Source organism: Mytilus trossulus, chromosome 7 (assembly GCF_036588685.1).
Source record: "Mytilus trossulus isolate FHL-02 chromosome 7, PNRI_Mtr1.1.1.hap1, whole genome shotgun sequence".
NCBI classification, from domain to species: domain Eukaryota; kingdom Metazoa; phylum Mollusca; class Bivalvia; order Mytilida; family Mytilidae; genus Mytilus; species Mytilus trossulus.
The window spans coordinates 32,175,750-32,194,458 of record NC_086379.1 but is presented as its reverse complement, the minus strand read 5'-3'; the positions used below and the strand labels follow the sequence as shown (position 1 = coordinate 32,194,458).

Below are 18,709 nucleotides of genomic sequence, written 5' to 3'. Positions count from 1 at the left end.
TAAATTTGGTAAAAAGATAACTCCATTTTTTCTGTATTTTACTTTTAAATAGACTTAGATTTTCTTTCAGTTAACATTACTTACAGTCTGCAGTTAAAGTTATCAAACATTTATTAGATTCATTAACCATCCTAGATTTTTACCAAACTTGGACAGAAGCTTCTTACAATCAATAGATAGTATCAAGAGGAATATTTTAATTGATTTTTTTCCTATTTTTGTTGAGCCTGCGATTTACAGAAAAAGTAGGCGAGACACTGGGTTCCGCGGAACCCTTACAAATTTTTATATGTACATGATGTATTAAAACAGTCCTTTTTCATGCAGAGTTCTGTAAACTTTGTTTGTGAGGATACAATTATAAAATATTCTATTATTTACCCAACAAAAAATGTTAAATTGGTATAAACTTAAGTTGTTATAAAAATAGGAAACACAAGGATATTTTTGTGTATTGTTTGAAGTAAACATGAAGTGTTTTGAACTATGATCACTCAACAGGATGATACCACTCAACACAATCATTTGATAATTACAATGTTCATCTATGATCCAACAGAGAGATTAAAATACACTTTATCTAACAATCTAAATTAGCCAGTCAGAATGAACTAAGAAAAAAAATGTTATGGTTTCTTTTTACTTCAGGTCTTTTTTTCACCAATTGTTAATTTGAGCGTCACTGATGATTTATTTTGTAGAAGAAACATACGTCTGATGTACCATGTGTACTAAGAGATTATAAGCCTTACATCATTGATGATTTTTTTTACATTGAACTTATGATTAACTTTGGCTTTTTTTATCATTGAGACACAATGTATCTTACCCCAAAAAATGTCAGACAAATGGGGAAGCCAAAGGTGTCCATGGGACACAGATGATGCCCCCGCATGTATACAACATTATAAAGGGACATAACTCAAGAACAGTAAAAGTGATTCTACCAAAATTCACACTTGATCTGTGTATTTTGGTAATAAACATTGTGAATAGATTCATAACATTTAATTGAGACAAACTTCATGCAATTATATAAAATTAGGTAATGGAAACAAAAAAAACAACAAAAAAATCATTAGTAAAGGGGCATTACTCTTGAATTGTAAAAGTGATCACGGTGATGCCACTGTTGTATCATAATGATAATTATGTTCCAATTTCTGCAAGTCATATCACTTTGTTCTTAATTAATCAATTATCTATATATTTCATATATGTACCTCATACTTTCCAGACAGTATCTTTTCATCTGGTATGTGTTTAGGTACATGTGTTTTACGGGGTTCATTGATACTACTGGTCACTGTATTGACTCCTTGTTGTGATGACGAAGAAGAGGTATAAGATGCCTGAAAATAGATGATGAAGAATATGTATCAGAAGCCTGAAAATAGATGATGAAGAATATGTATCAGAAGCTTGAAAATAGATGATGAAGAATCTAATAAGATGCCTGAAAATAGATGATGAAGAATAGGTATCAGATACCTGAAAATAGATGATGAAGAATATGTATCAGAAGCCTGAAAATAGATGATGAAGAATATGTAGCAGATACCTGAAAATAGATGATGAAGAATTTGTATCAGAAGCCTGAAAATAGATGATGAAGAATATGTATCAGAAGCCTGAAAATAGATGATGAAGAATCTAATAAGATGCCTGAAAATAAGTGATGAAGAAGAGGTTTAAGATGCCTGAAAATAACATCAATGATGATTGTAAATTCAGAATCTTTTGTCTGATTTTATTATTCCAATTGTTGAACAATGTACAAAAATGTGAGATAAATTATTGTGATATATATATGTAATTTTATCGCTATTTTATGAAATTTTCCTTTGATCTTGCTGACTGATAATTTCTTTTCTCAGTGATGTCAAGTGTCATGAAAAAAAATCACAAGAAGGGGGCACCTGGCGTTGCTAATGAAATTGACAACGTCTTCATAGGTAAAATAGCGATTTATAAGCAGGTTATCGTTAATCATCTCAATTTGATTGCTGTTCTCTCTTTCGCCTTTCTGGCTCAAGAGAGAAAATCAATCTCGTTGAGATGATCAACGATAATCTATAAATATAGTGATTTCTGAGTAAGATGAATCATACAAATGTTTCATGTAATATAACACCTTATAGACAGAGAAATGTCTTGCCTTAAAGTACAATGTATAGATTTTTATTGTAAATGTATTTGCTGTAATTAAAATGGCAATAAATAACATGTAACCGAATCAAAGCATTCACTGTCAACAAACCATGAATGAAGGGGCATGGCCAAATAATTTCAATGAGATGAGATGTGCCAATGCTAATACAATTGAAATTTCACCTCACTATTAGTATCACCATGGCAAATAAATATGAGTCAGCGATTTGCCTCCAAAAAAGTCAATACCCTGCAATTAACTTTTGCTTCTTTCATATGACAGCCTAATGCTGATATATATAAATAACAAAAAATGCTAGAGTGGGGTGCTCATTTTCGCCATAACTTTTTATGTTTTCTGCAGTTTATGTTCAGGTCATTATGTTTATGATGTATACTAATATTTCTATATGAAGATAACATCAAAAACAAAATATTCTTAGCTTGAAAATGTGTTTCTTTGAAAAAAAATCATCTGAAAAGTTAGATTAAAGGCTATTTGAAATTTCCTGATGTTTTGACAAAGGGGGACATATATTCGCCGATTTTACAAATCTACCGTACATTGTATTTAAAACCAAATAACTGCAGCTTTAAACAATATTAATAAAATCAATTTCATTATAGAATAATAAATGAATAGCAGACATTTCAAAGATGTAAAGAACTGAAAATTAGGGCAATCAGTCAAAGAATTACTTAGAAATACTTCTTTGAAATCATTTTTTCATTCAGGAAATTGACCGAAAATCGTTGTCTGTTTTTCAGTCATTTATGGTAAGTTTAAAAAATAATAATATTTGTTATAATAATATAACTACCGGCATCTTTCTTTCATTTCCCACATCCTTTGAAGTTTTTACACCTCAAAATCATGAAATGGTGAAATTGTGTCCCCGGGGAATATGAGCGCTCCACTCAAACAGTTTTCTCTTTATGAACTTAGGTGTTTCTTGATTTTCTGGCTGACAAAAAATATAATTTTTTTCCTGGTATAAAAAAATCATTTTTTTTAATTTATGTTTTTTATATTATTAGACATGTTAGAAGGTTGTTTCTAGCATGTCTAATCTGAGGCTTCTGCAACGGGATCAGTATGTTTCTGCAACACAAATACAAATAAATACAAATATTTTATTGGCACAAACACAATTACAATAATTGGCAATGGCCCATACAACTGGTATACAAATAGAAATAATGCATAGAATATCAATAGGCATATTTCGAACAATATCATCGAACGATATCAATAGCATCAACAGTAAATGATTAAAAAAAAAATATATCATATAAGTTGGTCAAACATAATAAGTATTGAAAATAATGACAATATGAATATGTAATATTATGACCAATGATTATTAGCAATTTTATAGAGTTTGTTCTGCTTTACGCAGGTTCAAACTGTCTGAGATGAAAGAGGAAGTTAATTTTAGGATTGTGTATGAATTATTATTTAATAAAAAGATTATATTATTTTCATGTTTTTTAAATTTTGTAGGATCAACGATTATATTTGAAACTTTATGGTAAAATATGTCCCTCTTAGCTCTAATGTTTTTCATTTTCAATTTGACCAGAATTACATACAGAGCAGTATCTCTCATTTCTGGGAATATTTAGATGTCTCCCTCTTTCAATCATCAGTGTATGAGCGCTTATACGGATCTTACATATTGCAGCTCTGTCACTTCTGTTTTTTATTAATTATATCAACATAGGGTGGTCTTCTGCCCATTATGTAGACACTTTTGAAAAAGTCTAACTTTTTGGATTCAAATATATTTGCATTTTGAACTTGCAAACATTGGTCATTAATTCTTTGTTTAATAGAATTTAAATTACCTTTAACATAATATTAGTTACATAGTGTGTTAGTGACCTAATATGATATATACAGGGTAAGTAAATTCCATATGGGGTTCGAGCGAGATATATTAGGTCAGTAAATTCCATATGGGGTGAGAGCGAAGCTCGAACCCCATATGGAATTTACTTACCCTGTATATATCATATTAGGTCACTAGCACACTATGTAACGAATTTATCTTACCGACTATCTTTATGTGTTGAATTTAGACTAAAGTTGTCTTATTTGCTTTTATAACACATCTCCTTATTTCTGTATTAAAGTGTTCAGGTGTTCAATTTTAAGAACCTTCTTCAATTGATATGCACTAAAAAAACTAATGTAAACGATAGATATTTATAATAAACAACCTTGATATAACAATATTAAAAAGATCTTTCAATATTTGAAATAATCAAACAGTGCCTAAGTCGCAAATTCACTACTAACCTAATATTGAAATAAGCCCCGCCTCCCTACTAACCTAATATTGAATATACACGGTCTCCACGAGGTCGCTTTTAACCAATCATTTTCCTAGAAATGTATAGGAGGTAAGATAATTAAAGTTATTGATGATATAAGACATTCCAAGTTCATTCAAAAGACCTTTATGACCCAAGGGTTTGAATCTACAGATTTAGTGAATATATCATATGCCAAAGAATTTTCCGAAGAAACTATATGGTTCAGGTAGTTGAATATTGAATATAATATTTTATTTTTCAAGGGAATTCTATTAAGTTCAGCTCGACATCCATCATTAGATGCCTTACAGTGAACCCCTAATATGTCTTTGAAAAATTTAACATGAAGTTTTTCAAATGGATCAGAGTCTTTAAAATGTGAATCCACCCCCCAAATTTCACTACAATATGTAAGAATGGGAGTATCTAAACAATCAAACAATTTTTCAAGAAGTCTACATGGGTTGTTGAGACCTATAGTTTTCTTTATTTTATAGTATGCCTTCCTGGCTTTTTCCATTAGAGTATTCACAGCAAGGCAAAAATTGCCATTATACTTTAAAACAATACCCAAGTAACAATAATTTGTTACCGTTTCAAGATATGCATTATCATAAGTAAAATGGTTTAACAATGTCTTGCCATAAGAATTAAAAATCATAATTTTTGATTTATCAGTATTAACTTGTAGTTTCCATGTTGAACAATAATATTCATGTAAAATATCAAGAGATTCTTGTAGACCCTCTTTGCTTTCAGATAGTAAAACAATATCATCTGCATATAAAAGAATGTTCAAAGAGGTATCCCCAATAGCAACTGGATCCGTATGTTTGTTATCAATATTACCTACTAGATCATTTATAAAATAGTTAAAAAGAAGGGGACTCAATACGTCACCTTGTTTAACACCCCTTTCTGATAGGAATGGAGGACTCAACCCATTAGAGAATTTTATTCTACTAACTGTATCAGTATACATTGAATAAATAACATTAAACATTTTTTTGGGGATATTATGTTTTATGAGTTTAGAAAATAAACCTAGTCGCCATACAGTATCAAATGCCTTTTTTAAGTCTATGAAGGCAGCAAATTTTTTTCTTTTTTTGTCTATATTGATCAGTTATGGTCTTAAGAGTGAATATGTGGTCAGCTGTACGACTTTTCTCTATAAAACCTATTTGATTTTTACTTATTAAATTTTTGACATCCATAAATTTTACTTAACGTTTATATAAAACTTTATTAAAAAGTTTACCCAGGTTGGAACTAATAGATATACCTCTATAGTTCCCTGGATCAAATTTGTCCCCCCCCCCCCCACACATGTTCAATTCAATTCAATTCAAAGCTTTATTTATAGACAGCATGTAAATTAACAGATATACATATCTCTGAGCTTTTATAACCAACAAATACATAAAGGATTGAGACATAAAATGGTATTGTCTCAGTTCTTATCATATTATATGAAGGCAAGCACAATATATTTTCATATTACCAAAAAGTTTACAGAAACTTCCACCAATTGTGTTGAACCGTAAGATGTTGTATTTGTGTTTTTGAGAGCACAACCTCTTTCAGAAAGTTCAATGTATTCTGTGCATCGTTTTCCAATCAATGCCATTTTCTCTGAACACTTTCAAACTCGTAGATTCAATGAAGATATCAAAGAACATGAAGTATAGATTTGTTTCCTTGTATCATACATTTTTAAATTCTTTTTACCGGTTGATTTCTTAGATTTGACTCATAAGTTTTTGTTTCCCGCTTTTAATATAAGCAGCTAGAGGAAAAGAAAACAAAAACTGTCAAAAATGACTCAGAAAGTTCATTGTTAATGCGAAACCGAAAGTATGGTGAAGGAAAAACTTTTAAATATATTTAGTTATCCATGATTGTTTGCTACTATAAAAAAAAACTAGACCTGTTGTTTCAACATCTTTTTCTGTGGTTTCATCAGAGATGATTGTTCGTTGACGTCTTCCGCCATCCTCTCACGTGTTGTTTGTTGTTGACATTAAATCAAAATTATTCTGAAGCAGGGGAAGCTGCCGAGGTGTTCCGATTAAAAAATAGTTGCTTTAGAGAGATCATGAAAAGTCCCGAGGCAAAACGTATTAAAAATGTATTGCAACACCGATAATAGTATATATATATTGAAAGAATAAATTAATTAAATTTTTAATAAATATTACCATGAATTGATCCTTGAAATCTTTTATCCCAATGAAGAAGAACAAAAAATAGTCCACTCTTCAAACCAAAATACAGTCTTGAGGGTCAAAATTGTTACACCTATTAGAAAATCCTTATTTCACACTGTGACATTGGTGCTTGAGGACAGGATCCTGTTATGAGCCCCCACCCCCCTAGTCCTTCCCCCTTATTATCATAAATCTCAGGTTTTTTTTATGTATATATCACTTATTTTCACTTATTTTTACCATATATATTCTAATATGGCATATTTTTACTTCAAATATGCATGTTTAGTAGATCTACTATCAACGTGAATCTCGACTTTACAGACGATAGCTTAATCAGTCGCGGTCGGCAAAATTTTCTTCTAAATATGAAAACACAGCTCTTTAAATCTATGTGTTCTTAATTGAAAACATGTCTTAAGTTAGATGGTCAGTTTTCAGAGTTTTTTTAGTTGTAACGCAGGATTGATGCAAGGGGAGTCATTATCCCCTCTTTGATATTATTTCTATGTAAATGATATAGAAATAGAATTATTCAAACAGGGTATTGAGCCATATGAAGTCAGAATGTTAAATTTATATTTGTTCATGTACGCAGACGATACAGTTCTTTTTAAAATAGTGAAAGTGTTATTGAGTTACAAAAAATGATAGATACTGTGAATGAGTGTTCATCACAGTATGGGTTACATATCATGAAATCTAAGTAGGACAAAAATTGTAATTTTTCGAAATAGAGGTAAAATAAAAGAAAATAAAAAATGGTATTTAAATGGTAAAGTAGTAGAAGCATGTAATGAATTTGTTTATCTGGGTTTATTGTTTAATTATAACGGTATATTTACTGTACACAAAAGACACTAACTGAACAGGATAGAAAAGCTACTTTCAGCTTTATACTTAGCAAAACTTATGATGATTTTTTTAATATAAAAACTTTAGTATCTTTATTTGATACTTATGTTATAAGTATTATGAAATTATGCCATTGAAGTCTGGGGAATTTATAAAGCCGAAGATATAGAAAAATTGCACTGATTTATATTATATGAAAAGAATTTTTAAAAGTTAGAAAAGGAACTGTTAATCACATGGTATATTTTGAGTTGGGCAGAGTGCCCTTGCATGTTAAAAGATATGTAAAAATGGTAACCTATTGGTTGAGACGGTTAGATACTGAGAACTGTATTTTTAAAACATGTATATAAAAGGGGAACGAAAGATACCAGAGGGACAGTCAAACTCATAAATCGAAAATAAACTGACAACGCCGTGGCTAAAAATAAAAAGGACAATCAGACAAGCAATAGTACACATGACACAACATGGAAAACTAAAGAATAAACAACACGAACCCCACCAAAAACTAGGGGTGATCTCAGGTGCTCCGGAAGGGTGACAGATCCTGCTCCATATGTGGCAGCCGTCGTGTTGCTTATGAGATAACAAATACGGTAAATAGTCTATAATTCGGTAGGTCACATTCATGAAAGGAAGGGGAGTGGAGTTACGACGTAAGGAACATGTCCGATATCCTTTGTGAAACGGTTATTCCATAACGGTCAACCAACTAGTGCATGGTGTCCGTAAAAATTTACCGGAAGGGATGATTTCAACTTCACCATTTGGAACTCTTGGTTTAATAGCATCCTTGTGAGCAGCAACCCTCTATCAAGAAAATCATGATAAGAAATACAAGCACGGGAATATCGTATCAATTGGGAGAAATATACCCCGTATGCAGGTGCTGGAAAGTTCACAATTGGAAAGCTGAAATCATCTCTTTTGTAGTAAAGTTTTATCTTCAATCGCCCTCATTGTCAATTTCTAGATGTAAGTCAAGATAAGAGGCCGACTTAAATGTATCTGTTATATCCTTTATCTCTAGTTCAATGGGATAGATGCGTTCGACATAGTCACCAAATTTTGAATTATTTAGTGAAAGAAATCATCTATATAGCGGAAAGTAGAGTTAAAGGATATTTCTAACTTCTTATCTTTCTTCCTAAGAAGTTCCTGTATGAAGTCAGCCTCATACTAATAAAGAAACAAGTCGACAAGAAGACTAGAGGGCACAATTCGTTCCCATTGGAATGCCGATAGTCTCACGGTTGAAAAACACGTCCTCCGAACGTAAAAAATATGTTGTCAATCAAGATATCAAGCATCTTGATAATGTCAGTTTCAGAGATTTTTTTGTTTGAATCAGAGTGATCCTTTACAAAGGAGGATTTGGGTCCTAAGACAAGATACTTGTATCTTTGTTGGCCATTCTTTTTTATGAAACATAGCAATACCAACTCTCTCAATTTGTCCTTTAGTTTGAAAGATATAAAGATATGTACGAATCTACGGTTGTGCGAAGCAAAATGACAAGCTATATTGGTCCTGTAAAGTACGAGATATATTATGTAAATATGGTTTTAGTGATGTTTGGTTATCACAGAGTTTAGAAACAGTCAATTATTTTCGAGTGAATTTAAACAAAGAGTTATAGATAATTCTATATATGAAGGTTTATCATATTTTGAAAATTCCCCGAAATGTACTTTGTATCAGTATTTACAAGATGGCCACACTATGCAATTTTACCTTAGTCGTCCATTAAACAGTTTGTATAGATCTTATATTACTAGATATAAAATAAGTATAGACACAGGTAGATAGATACTATAGTATAGCCAAAAATGAACGTTTGTTATTACTATGAGAGACCATCTACTTTTAAATTAGTGTAGTTGTTATCTGTAAGAAATGCCAAAGAGCTAAACAACCTAGGAAAATATTTGGTTTAATTTAAGATTTAAATTATTTAATTAGCAAAACAGTGAAATTTATATTTTACACTTTAGTAATCACACTGGTTCAAACTAGATTTCATTAGTATAAACTCTTGCATTAAATTTACTCACTATATTATTTCGCTCTTTTTATTGGATATAAACTTTTCCTTTGTTGTTAATTGTTTATTTATACTATTGCAAAGAGTTTTCTTTACATTTTTGAATTTGATATTACGTTGAAATTACCCACCCTCCCTCCCTTGTTAAATTTTTTTTTTTCGTTTATAAATTCATAGTGGCGGATGTTTGCCAAAAAAATTTGGTTATATATCTATGTTTATGTATTTTCTTTTGTGTATTTAATTATTTATGATATATTGTATTTTGTAATATATTGAAAAAATATTTATATCAGGCAATACAAATTATACCTATTGACTTCCTTTTATTTCACCCACTTGATAATTGTTTCCTGCAGCACGTAATGGTTAATTATTCAAATGTTTATTTTTAGTTTAATATGTCTATATGTCATACTCCGCTTAATTCTTTCCGTTCCCGGCATTGATTTGTCACGATAATTTGGGTATAAATGTTCTTTCATTGATTTGTCACTATAATTTGGGTATAAATGTTATATTATGCTGTATATTATATATTGGATATTTATATTGTGTAAATCCAATAAGCTGTATTTGCTTACGGAAATAAAGTATTATTAAATTTTGTAAACTGTACACTCAAACTTTATTTTTAGTCGTTTTAGACAATTTTATTAGAAAAATAACTTTCACACTTTTTTAACATATGAATTAAACAAATTTTATTTTTTAATGTGCATTTACTTTTAATTTCTATTTTTCTAACCAAAACATTAAATACAAATTAAAAATAATAATTTGCCATTATCTTCCCTGAGCTGACTCACAAAATCAGGAAGTAACCGATATTTTTGTGCATCTTTCACTATCATTCCCGATTATATGACAGTTTATTATAAAATCGGTTGAGGGTACACGTAGACTACGAAGTCTAATTTGACTACGCGTACCCGCATGCGGGTATGCGCAGACACTGTCCAAAATAAAATGTAACCCGTCCTCTCCCCATTCCAAACCCTCTTTTGTGTCTCAAAGAGAGAGAACAAATCTTGTTGAAAACAGATTATAAAAAAGAATGGAAATATTAATGGAAACGGAAAACTAACAAATAATCAATCATATTATAAAAATATTATAATATGTGATCATATGTATATTTTAAGAAAATACTTGAATAAAATCAGGTTAGGGATCAGCACTATTTAATTTACCTGTGAGTATAACAGTCGGAACAATGTCGGACGAAGAAGACGACCCGATTGAACATGAGGTGACAAAACATTGCATTTTAATCTAATGACAGGTTCAATTATGAATTTTGTTATAGAATAGTATACTTGCGTTACATAGTTAGCTATAAAAAACTTGAACATTTTGACAAAATTGAAATTTAATCATTTGGGATTGTTGTTTGGAAAAAGGGGGAGGGGTATTGTTAGTTCAAGAACTAAAGAAGTTAAAAAACTTCACCATATAGCAGACATATTTCACCACACTATATCCACAATGTCCAATTACTCTTCTATCCTTTAAATATTTTTGGAAAATTTTGAACAAAGAAATTTCTGTAAAACATTTATTCCATAAATTTATAAATGATCTATCATTTTTTGTTTAATTATTAAGCTTAAGGTTCATGTGGACCCTATGGCTAAAATGGCCGTATTTTCACCTCAAAATTTTCTCTGAGTACAGGCAGTTCTGTGCATTTGGTAAAGATTTAAGGTTCATCATAAGGAATTTAAAAATATGGCCGTGTTTACCACTCAAAATTTACTATGATCTACTATGAGTACAGAGAAACTGGTACATCTAAGAAAGTTTTAAGGCATGGCAGGAATTAGATATATAAAAGTTGTATGAAGGATACGTTTCAGAAAATTAAAAACTTACCTGAATTTTGATGTCCAGTTTTTTTCCAGTATGCAGAAGATAGCAAAATAAACAAACACCTGAGTTTCATTTGATATGGTCCACTCATTTACACAGTTTAAATCACCTATTGTCTGCAGATGTCAATTGTGTACATCTATTGTCCATCTAAATCAATACTACTCACAACATGTTTTATATGAGGGGAGATTCTCAAACCTCTTTCCCGACTTAGTTTATTTTGGTTCCTTCTGCAGGAACGAAAAAAACTGGAAAGCAAAATCTAGTAAAGTTTATAATTTTCTTAAACATAAAATGCAGTTACAATTTATATATCTAGTTCCTGCCATGCCTTAAAACTTTTGCAGGTGAATAGGTTTGTCTGTACTCAGAGTAAAATTTGTGGTGTAAATACGGCCATATTAGCCAAAAGGTTATGATGAACCTTAAGGCATAGCATGCCCTAGATAAATAGAATTCAAATGCATTGTATGATTTAGAAAATTGATAACTTAACTGGATTTTGCAGTACACTTTTTTTCGTCTCTACTGAAGATGATGAAATTAACAAACAGTTGAGTTTACCTTGATATGGTCCACTCAGGTACACAGTTTAAATAACCAATTATTGTTAGGTATCTATTGTCCATCTAATGTCCATGTCAATTAAAAATGCTCACTTTAATTTTTACCTGTGGGGAATTTCGAAGTTCTCAAACCTGTTTCCCGACTTAGATTATTTTGGTACCTTCTGGAGGAATGAAAAAAAGTGCACGGCAAAATCCTGTAAGTTTTTATTTTTCTAAAATATAAAATAGTTATCAAAAGTACCAGGATTATAATTTTATACGCCAGACGCGCGTTTCGTCTACATAAGACTCATCAGTGACGCTCAGATCAAAATAGTTAAAAAGCCAAATAAATACAAAGTTGAAGAGCATTGAGGATCCAAAATTCCAAAAAGTTGTGCCAAATACGGCTAAGGTAATCTACTCCTGGGGTAAGAAAATCCTTAAAACATACTTAAAATTCATTTATCCATGTTATCTAGGGCATGCTATGCTTGAATTTTTTTTACAGATGGGCAGGTTTGTCTGTACTCAGGGTAAATTTTGAGGTGAAAATACAGCCATTTTAGCCATAGGGTCCACATGAACCTTAATAGATCTTAATAGACAAGGATCTCACTATAAAAATCCTTGGCTTAGATCTAGATCAACCTCAGAACAGCATCTCTAAAACTTACAATCAGGTCTAAACAACTTATATATGTGCTGCCTTGTAACACTGATGTCCCCTAACAACTGAAAGTTGAAAGTGGGGGGGGGGGGATGTTGCTAAACTAAATCATTTAGAGCAAATCTGACCTGGGGTCAAAGTGTTCATTAGGTAAATGGTCAAGAACTGCCTTCTAAAATTTCCAGACAAATCAGACAACTGATTTTTTGGGTTATTGTCCCTAAATTGATAATTTTAATGTATTTTGCAGGTTTTTGTTATTGTCCTTCTGTCTTTTTGTCTGTCACATTATCAGTGATGATGGGTAGAAAACTAGATACATGATGCTACTCCTACAATTTGAATGCTAGGATGTTTTCACTTTGTTGGCTGTTTGTACATACTACATGTCATGCATGTACTACATATATTGAAGGTGTGCATATGGTCAAGGTTTTGATTCTTATTGATATTTGCTTTTTTGTGAGATAGTTTAATTTTGTCATTTTTGGAGTATATACTTGCAAAAGAGATGCATAGACATGGTGTTTCCAGATAACTCCTCCTACATCAAAGACTCAGCAAACCATAGACCTATGTGCTCCCATGCTCAACTTTGTATATATATTCTAAAATAACACTATGCATCTGCTGGGGCATCATTTCTCCCAGACACTGTAATATCTTGAAGAAAAGTCCAACAATGGCTTTGTTATTATACAGTTACTTCAAAGTTGAGTTGGGGGAGGAAGGGCATCACTTTGTCTAGTTTCTATTGAATTATTCTAGATTTTTTTTTAGCTCCCCTTTCGTAAAAGGAAATGTGAGCTTTTGCCATCACTTGGCTTCCATTGTCACTCCGGTGGTAACTTTTTCAAATATCTTCTCCTCTTCAACTATTGAACCAAATTCAACCAAACTTAAGCTGGATGATCCTCAGGGTATCTTGTATAAAGTTTGTGTTATATTTTCTGTTGTGTCAAAAACATGGCTGTAGTGGACTAAAACAGAACATAAGCATAAGGGTGGAATGCAGTTTTTGGCTTACATCTTAAAAACTAACTCATTTAGAGCAAATCTGACCTGGTGTCAAAGTGTTCATTAGGTGAACGGTTAAGAACTGCCTTCTTCTAAAATTTCCAGACAAATCAGACAACTGATTTTTGGGTTATTGTCCCTAAATTGATAATTTTAATGAAATTTTGCAGGTTTTGGTTATTGTCTTGAATAGTATTATTATACATAAAAATAAACTGTAAGCTTTAAAAATGCTCAGCAAAGTAAGATCTACAAATAAGTCAAAATGTCCAAAATTGTCAATTGACCCATTTTAGGCATTTAATATGATCTAATATGGAGGTGTTGCCATTTAAAGGCAATTTTACACAACTTGTTCATCATGATTGTTTACTTGAGAAGATATTCTCCAAGCAATGTCAGCTGAACTTACACTGAATGATCTTTAGGGTATTATGTATAAAGTTTGAAGAACAAATTATGTATAAAAAACCACTGATGAGCGATTCAAGCTTTTGAGAGCCTTCTGTGTTTGCACCTGTCCTAAGTCAGAAATCTGATGTACAGTAGTTGTCGTCTGTTTATGTAGACATAATGTAGTTGATACAAATTGTACATATTTCTTGTTTCTCATTTTTATATAGATTAGACCGTTGGTTTTCCCCTTTGAATGTTTTTATACTAGTAATTCTTAAATTGGGGCCCTTTATAGCTTGCTGTTCGGTGTTAGCCAAGGCTCCGTGTTGAAGGCTGTACCTTGACCATAATGGTTTACTTTTATAAATTGTTATTTGGATGGAGAGTTGTTTCATTGGCACTCATACTATATCTTCCTTTATCTATGTAACACATCAACAAACGACAACCACTGAACTACAGGCTCCCGACTTGGGACTATAAGCATGCTAGTGGGATCCAGACCCTCCCCAACCTGGGATACGGGTGTAGCATTATAACAAACATGTATCAGTTGAAAAAGGCTTGTGACTTGGATGGAGAGTTGTCTCATTGGCACTCATACCATATCTTCCTATATCTATTTACCCATCAGATTGATACAAATAGAAATACAACACAGAGCGTACATGGCCGGGTACTTGTATATCCCAACAACAAAAAACACAAAGTACAGATCTGAGAGTACTGGCAGCTAGTTCATAGCCCCTAACAAATAAGTAAAAATATCATGCTGATTGCATCTACATGTAAGGCCTAATCAGACTTAATTGAAGCAATATTATTGAAGCATGTATAGAAAAACAACATTTTAGAAGAGATATTTTAAGAACTAAAGTTACTGCAGGACATTATTTTAGCAATTTAAAAATCAATATCTTGTCTTTCAATAACCTAGTAGAATAAGTTTATCCTTAGAAATTTTAGGTGATAATTTTGCATTTTGAATACTTTACTGGTTTTTGGTCAAGGTAGTTTTCGATGCAATCTAATTAAAATTAAATCCTTTAATTGCTCCTGTTCTGATGCGCGACATATCAGAACAGGAGCAATTAAAGGATTTAATTTTAATTAGATTGTTTTCATTGAAGCTGAAGTCCAAGCAACTTGTAACTTAGTACACTTGTTGCTTATGATATGATATTTTTAATTTTAAAGCCAAATTAGACTTTTGACCCCAATTTCACGGTCCACTGAACATAGAAAATGAAAGTGGGAGTTTCAGGTTAAAGTTTTTGGTCAAGGTTGTTTTTGATGAAGCTGAAGTCCAATCAACTTGAAATTTAGTACACTTGTTGCTTATGATATGATCTTTCTAATTTTAAAACCAAATTAGACTTTTGACCCCAATTTCACGGTCCACTGAATATAGAAAATGAAAGTCGGAGTTTCAGGTTAAAGTTTTTGATCAAGGTAGTTTTTGATGAAGCTGAAGTCCAATCAACTTGAAACTTAGTAAACTTGTTACTTATGATATGGTCTTTTTAATTTTAAAGCTAAATTAGACTTTTGACCCCAATTTCAGGGTCCACTAAACATATAAAATGAAATTGGGAGTTTCAGGTTTAAGTTTTTGGTCAAGGTAGTTTTTGATAAAATTGAAGTCCAATCAACTTGAAACTTAGTACATATGTTCCCTATATTATAATCTTTCTAATTTAATGCCAAATTAGATTATTACCCAATTTCACGGTCCATGGAACATGGTAAAGGATAATGCGAGTGGGGCATCCATGTACTTTGGACACATTCTTGTTTTACTTCAGTGTGTTAAAATTTCTGAACAGTTGAATTTAATGAATCAAATTGCAATTTGGTCAGATTTTTGATTGAACTGTTACATGTATGTTTATGATAGTGGTCTTAAGTTATTGAAATTAAATATGAAATTAAGGTGATTTGGTGTGATTTTGAATGAGATATTTGTCCACCAAATGATGTTTCTTGAATGTTAACAGCTGCAGGTCCCCTTTTAACCTTCAATAATGAGTGAAACTTATATTATACAGCTAGTACTAGTCTGCAATGAAAAGGCCCTTCATGACAAAATAATGTGAAAACAAATCAACAAAAAAAACGTCAACTTGATTTATGACACAACAATAAGTGAAAAATTGTGAAGAGCAATGACATACTGTTTTATATTTTGCTTTTCAGATTGACGTGTACCTGTCCAAAAGCTTGTCTGATAATTTGTTTCTCCTTCAGGTAATTGTATATAAGTTTTGTATTAAAGTTCGACATTTGAAAGATATTACATACATATTTGAATTTCATATTTTATTAACCCTATTTACATGATTATTAAGGTAAGTACATCATGATGTACATTAGTTACAAGTTACAAAGGTAAGTACAACATGATGTACATTAGTTACAAGTTACAAAGCCAAGTTGAAAGCTGTCTCATTGACACAAATACCATACATAATCTATTTATATGTATCTGTTACAGGTTTAACAGAGAAAGTTATCTCACAAATCAAGTTATGCAATGTTGTAGAAGTTGAGTACTATAATCAATCAAAGGCAAATTGTTGTTCAAATCAATGGAAAGATTATCCAATTTAGTCTTTAGTGATTATGATGAAGTGTTGAGATGAACAAAAATCTAATTGGGCTTGCATTTTTATAATGCCCCCGCCCTAGAGGAGGAGGTATTAAGTTTTACCCGTGTCCGTCTGTACATCGGTAGGTCCCAAAGTTGGTTTCTGTTCTCTAATTTTAGTTTGCCTCAACCAAATGTTATGAAACTTATACACTATGCTTATTACCACTAAAAACAGATCAGGTTTGAATTTTGGTGGTGTCACATCTACTGTTTTAGAGTTATGCCCCTTTACAAAGGGAAAAATTGCCATTTTCTGTTCTTTAACTTAAGTTTGCCTCAACTTAATGTTATGAAACTTATAAACAATGCTTATTATTACAATATGCAGATCAAGTTTAAATATTGGTGCCATCACTACTGTTCTAGAGTTATATCCTTTACAAATGGAAAAATTGCTAAAAAAAAATCAAAAATATCAATCAAATAAATCTTTTAAATTGGAATTATCTCCCTTTGTCCATGATTGTCTTCAACTACAATCAATTCTTTTTAAAATTTTCTTTGAGAATTGGAGTTTACTCAGTTATCTTTCTTTGTCCAGAATCAACTAAAACCAATGCTTAATACAATGCAATATTCAATATTATTACCAACTGATAAATTAAAGCAATCGTTACCATTCAGTGCTTACAAACACTCTAATTACCATTCTAGGGTTATGCCCCTTTTCAACTGCTGTTTCTTTTGTTTCTGTTCACTTAACCTTAGTTAGTTTGCCTCAAGTAAATTTAATGAAATTTATATATACATGTTATACTTAAAACCACTAAACCATGTTTAAGTTTAAATTTTGGCAGCTTCACTTTTAAAGTTCTTCAGTTATGTCTCTTTTAAAAGTTATATGCTAGTGGGGGCATCAAATGTGTCCCTATGGACACGTTCCCCATTTATTAATCCATGCTACATTTCAAAATACATTTGTAGCATTCATACAGATTTAAAAAGCAGACAAACAGGTCTTATATAACATTTATTTATGCATCATAGATTTAAATACTGCTAATTTTTAACTACATTAAAATGTTTCAGTACCCAATCAGACCAGCCCATTTGAATTACGACAAAATTGAACACTTAGCAGCAAGAGTCAAACCACAGCAGAAGAAGGTAAGTTATAAAGAATTAGATTCTGGGTTTCTGCCTGTGTACATTGTACATGTTTTACAAATTGAAATTCAATATTTAAAAAAAACATTTCGTGATCATGGCATAGTATAATAGATAAAAGAATCCACGAGCTACTGCATATACTGCTTAAACACTCTTTTACTCACATTACTTCAAAAGTAATATGTGTGGTTCCAGTGAAATTCATTTAAAGCATAGGTAGGAAGTTTGTTTTCTTCTAAAGAATATAAAGAGAACTTATTTGAAACTAATAGTGCTAAGCACCTCTTACACTAAAAATTTGTAAGGGTTCCGCAGAACCCAGTGTCTCGCCTACTTTTGCTGTAAATCGCAGGCTCAACAAAAATGAGGATAAAAAACAATAAAAATATTCCTCTTGATACCATCTTTTGATTGTAAGAAGCTTCTGCCCAAGTTTGGTAAAAATCTAGGATAGTTAATGAATCTAATAAATGTTTTGAAAACTTTAACTGCAGACTGTATGTTATGTTAACTGGAAGAAAATCTAAGTCCATTTAAAAGTAAAATACAGAGAAAATGGAGTTATCTTTTTACAAAATTTAATTCTGGATATTATCTTATGATAATAAATAAGCTTCTGTCCAAGTTTGGTACAAACCCATGATATTTTATGAAAGTTATTCAAAATTTAAAAACTTTAACCACAGAGTGAATGTAATGTTTCCCCGCAGAAAAAACTAAGTCCATTTAAAAGTAAAATACAGAAAAAAAATGATTTTTTTTTTTTAATTTACTTCTGGATACTATCTTATGATCATAAACAAGCTTCTGTCCAAGTTTAGTACAAACCCAGGATAGTTTAAGAAAGTTATCAAAAATTTA

The 18,709-nt window shown here is 31.3% G+C and overlaps 2 protein-coding genes across 3 annotated transcripts in view; one reads left to right on the top strand and one right to left on the bottom strand.

Annotated features, from left to right (window-relative positions):
• The window catches only part of LOC134724952 (H(+)/Cl(-) exchange transporter 7-like), a 48,371-nt gene extending 41,796 nt beyond the window's left edge, over positions 1–6,575 (bottom strand). Inside the window, exons 1-2 of one of the 2 annotated variants that reach the window (XM_063588366.1) lie at positions 6,401–6,575; positions 1,224–1,352 (exon numbers count right to left, since the gene is read on the bottom strand). In XM_063588366.1, the coding sequence (XP_063444436.1) occupies positions 1,224–1,352; positions 6,401–6,466 (195 nt within the window). In that variant the 5' untranslated portion in view covers positions 6,467–6,575. Of the gene's footprint in view, positions 1–1,223; positions 1,353–5,974; positions 6,277–6,400 lie in introns of those variants that run through there. The other variant, XM_063588365.1, reaches the window with a different exon arrangement.
• A 4,207-nt stretch (positions 6,576–10,782) lies between these two features.
• Positions 10,783–18,709, top strand: part of LOC134724951 (DNA-directed RNA polymerase III subunit RPC5-like) — a 38,741-nt gene continuing 30,814 nt past the window's right edge. Inside the window, exons 1-3 of the mRNA XM_063588364.1 lie at positions 10,783–10,834; positions 16,285–16,335; positions 17,768–17,845. Coding sequence (XP_063444434.1) covers positions 10,799–10,834; positions 16,285–16,335; positions 17,768–17,845 — 165 coding nt within the window. The 5' untranslated portion in view covers positions 10,783–10,798. The remainder of the gene's footprint in view (positions 10,835–16,284; positions 16,336–17,767; positions 17,846–18,709) is intronic.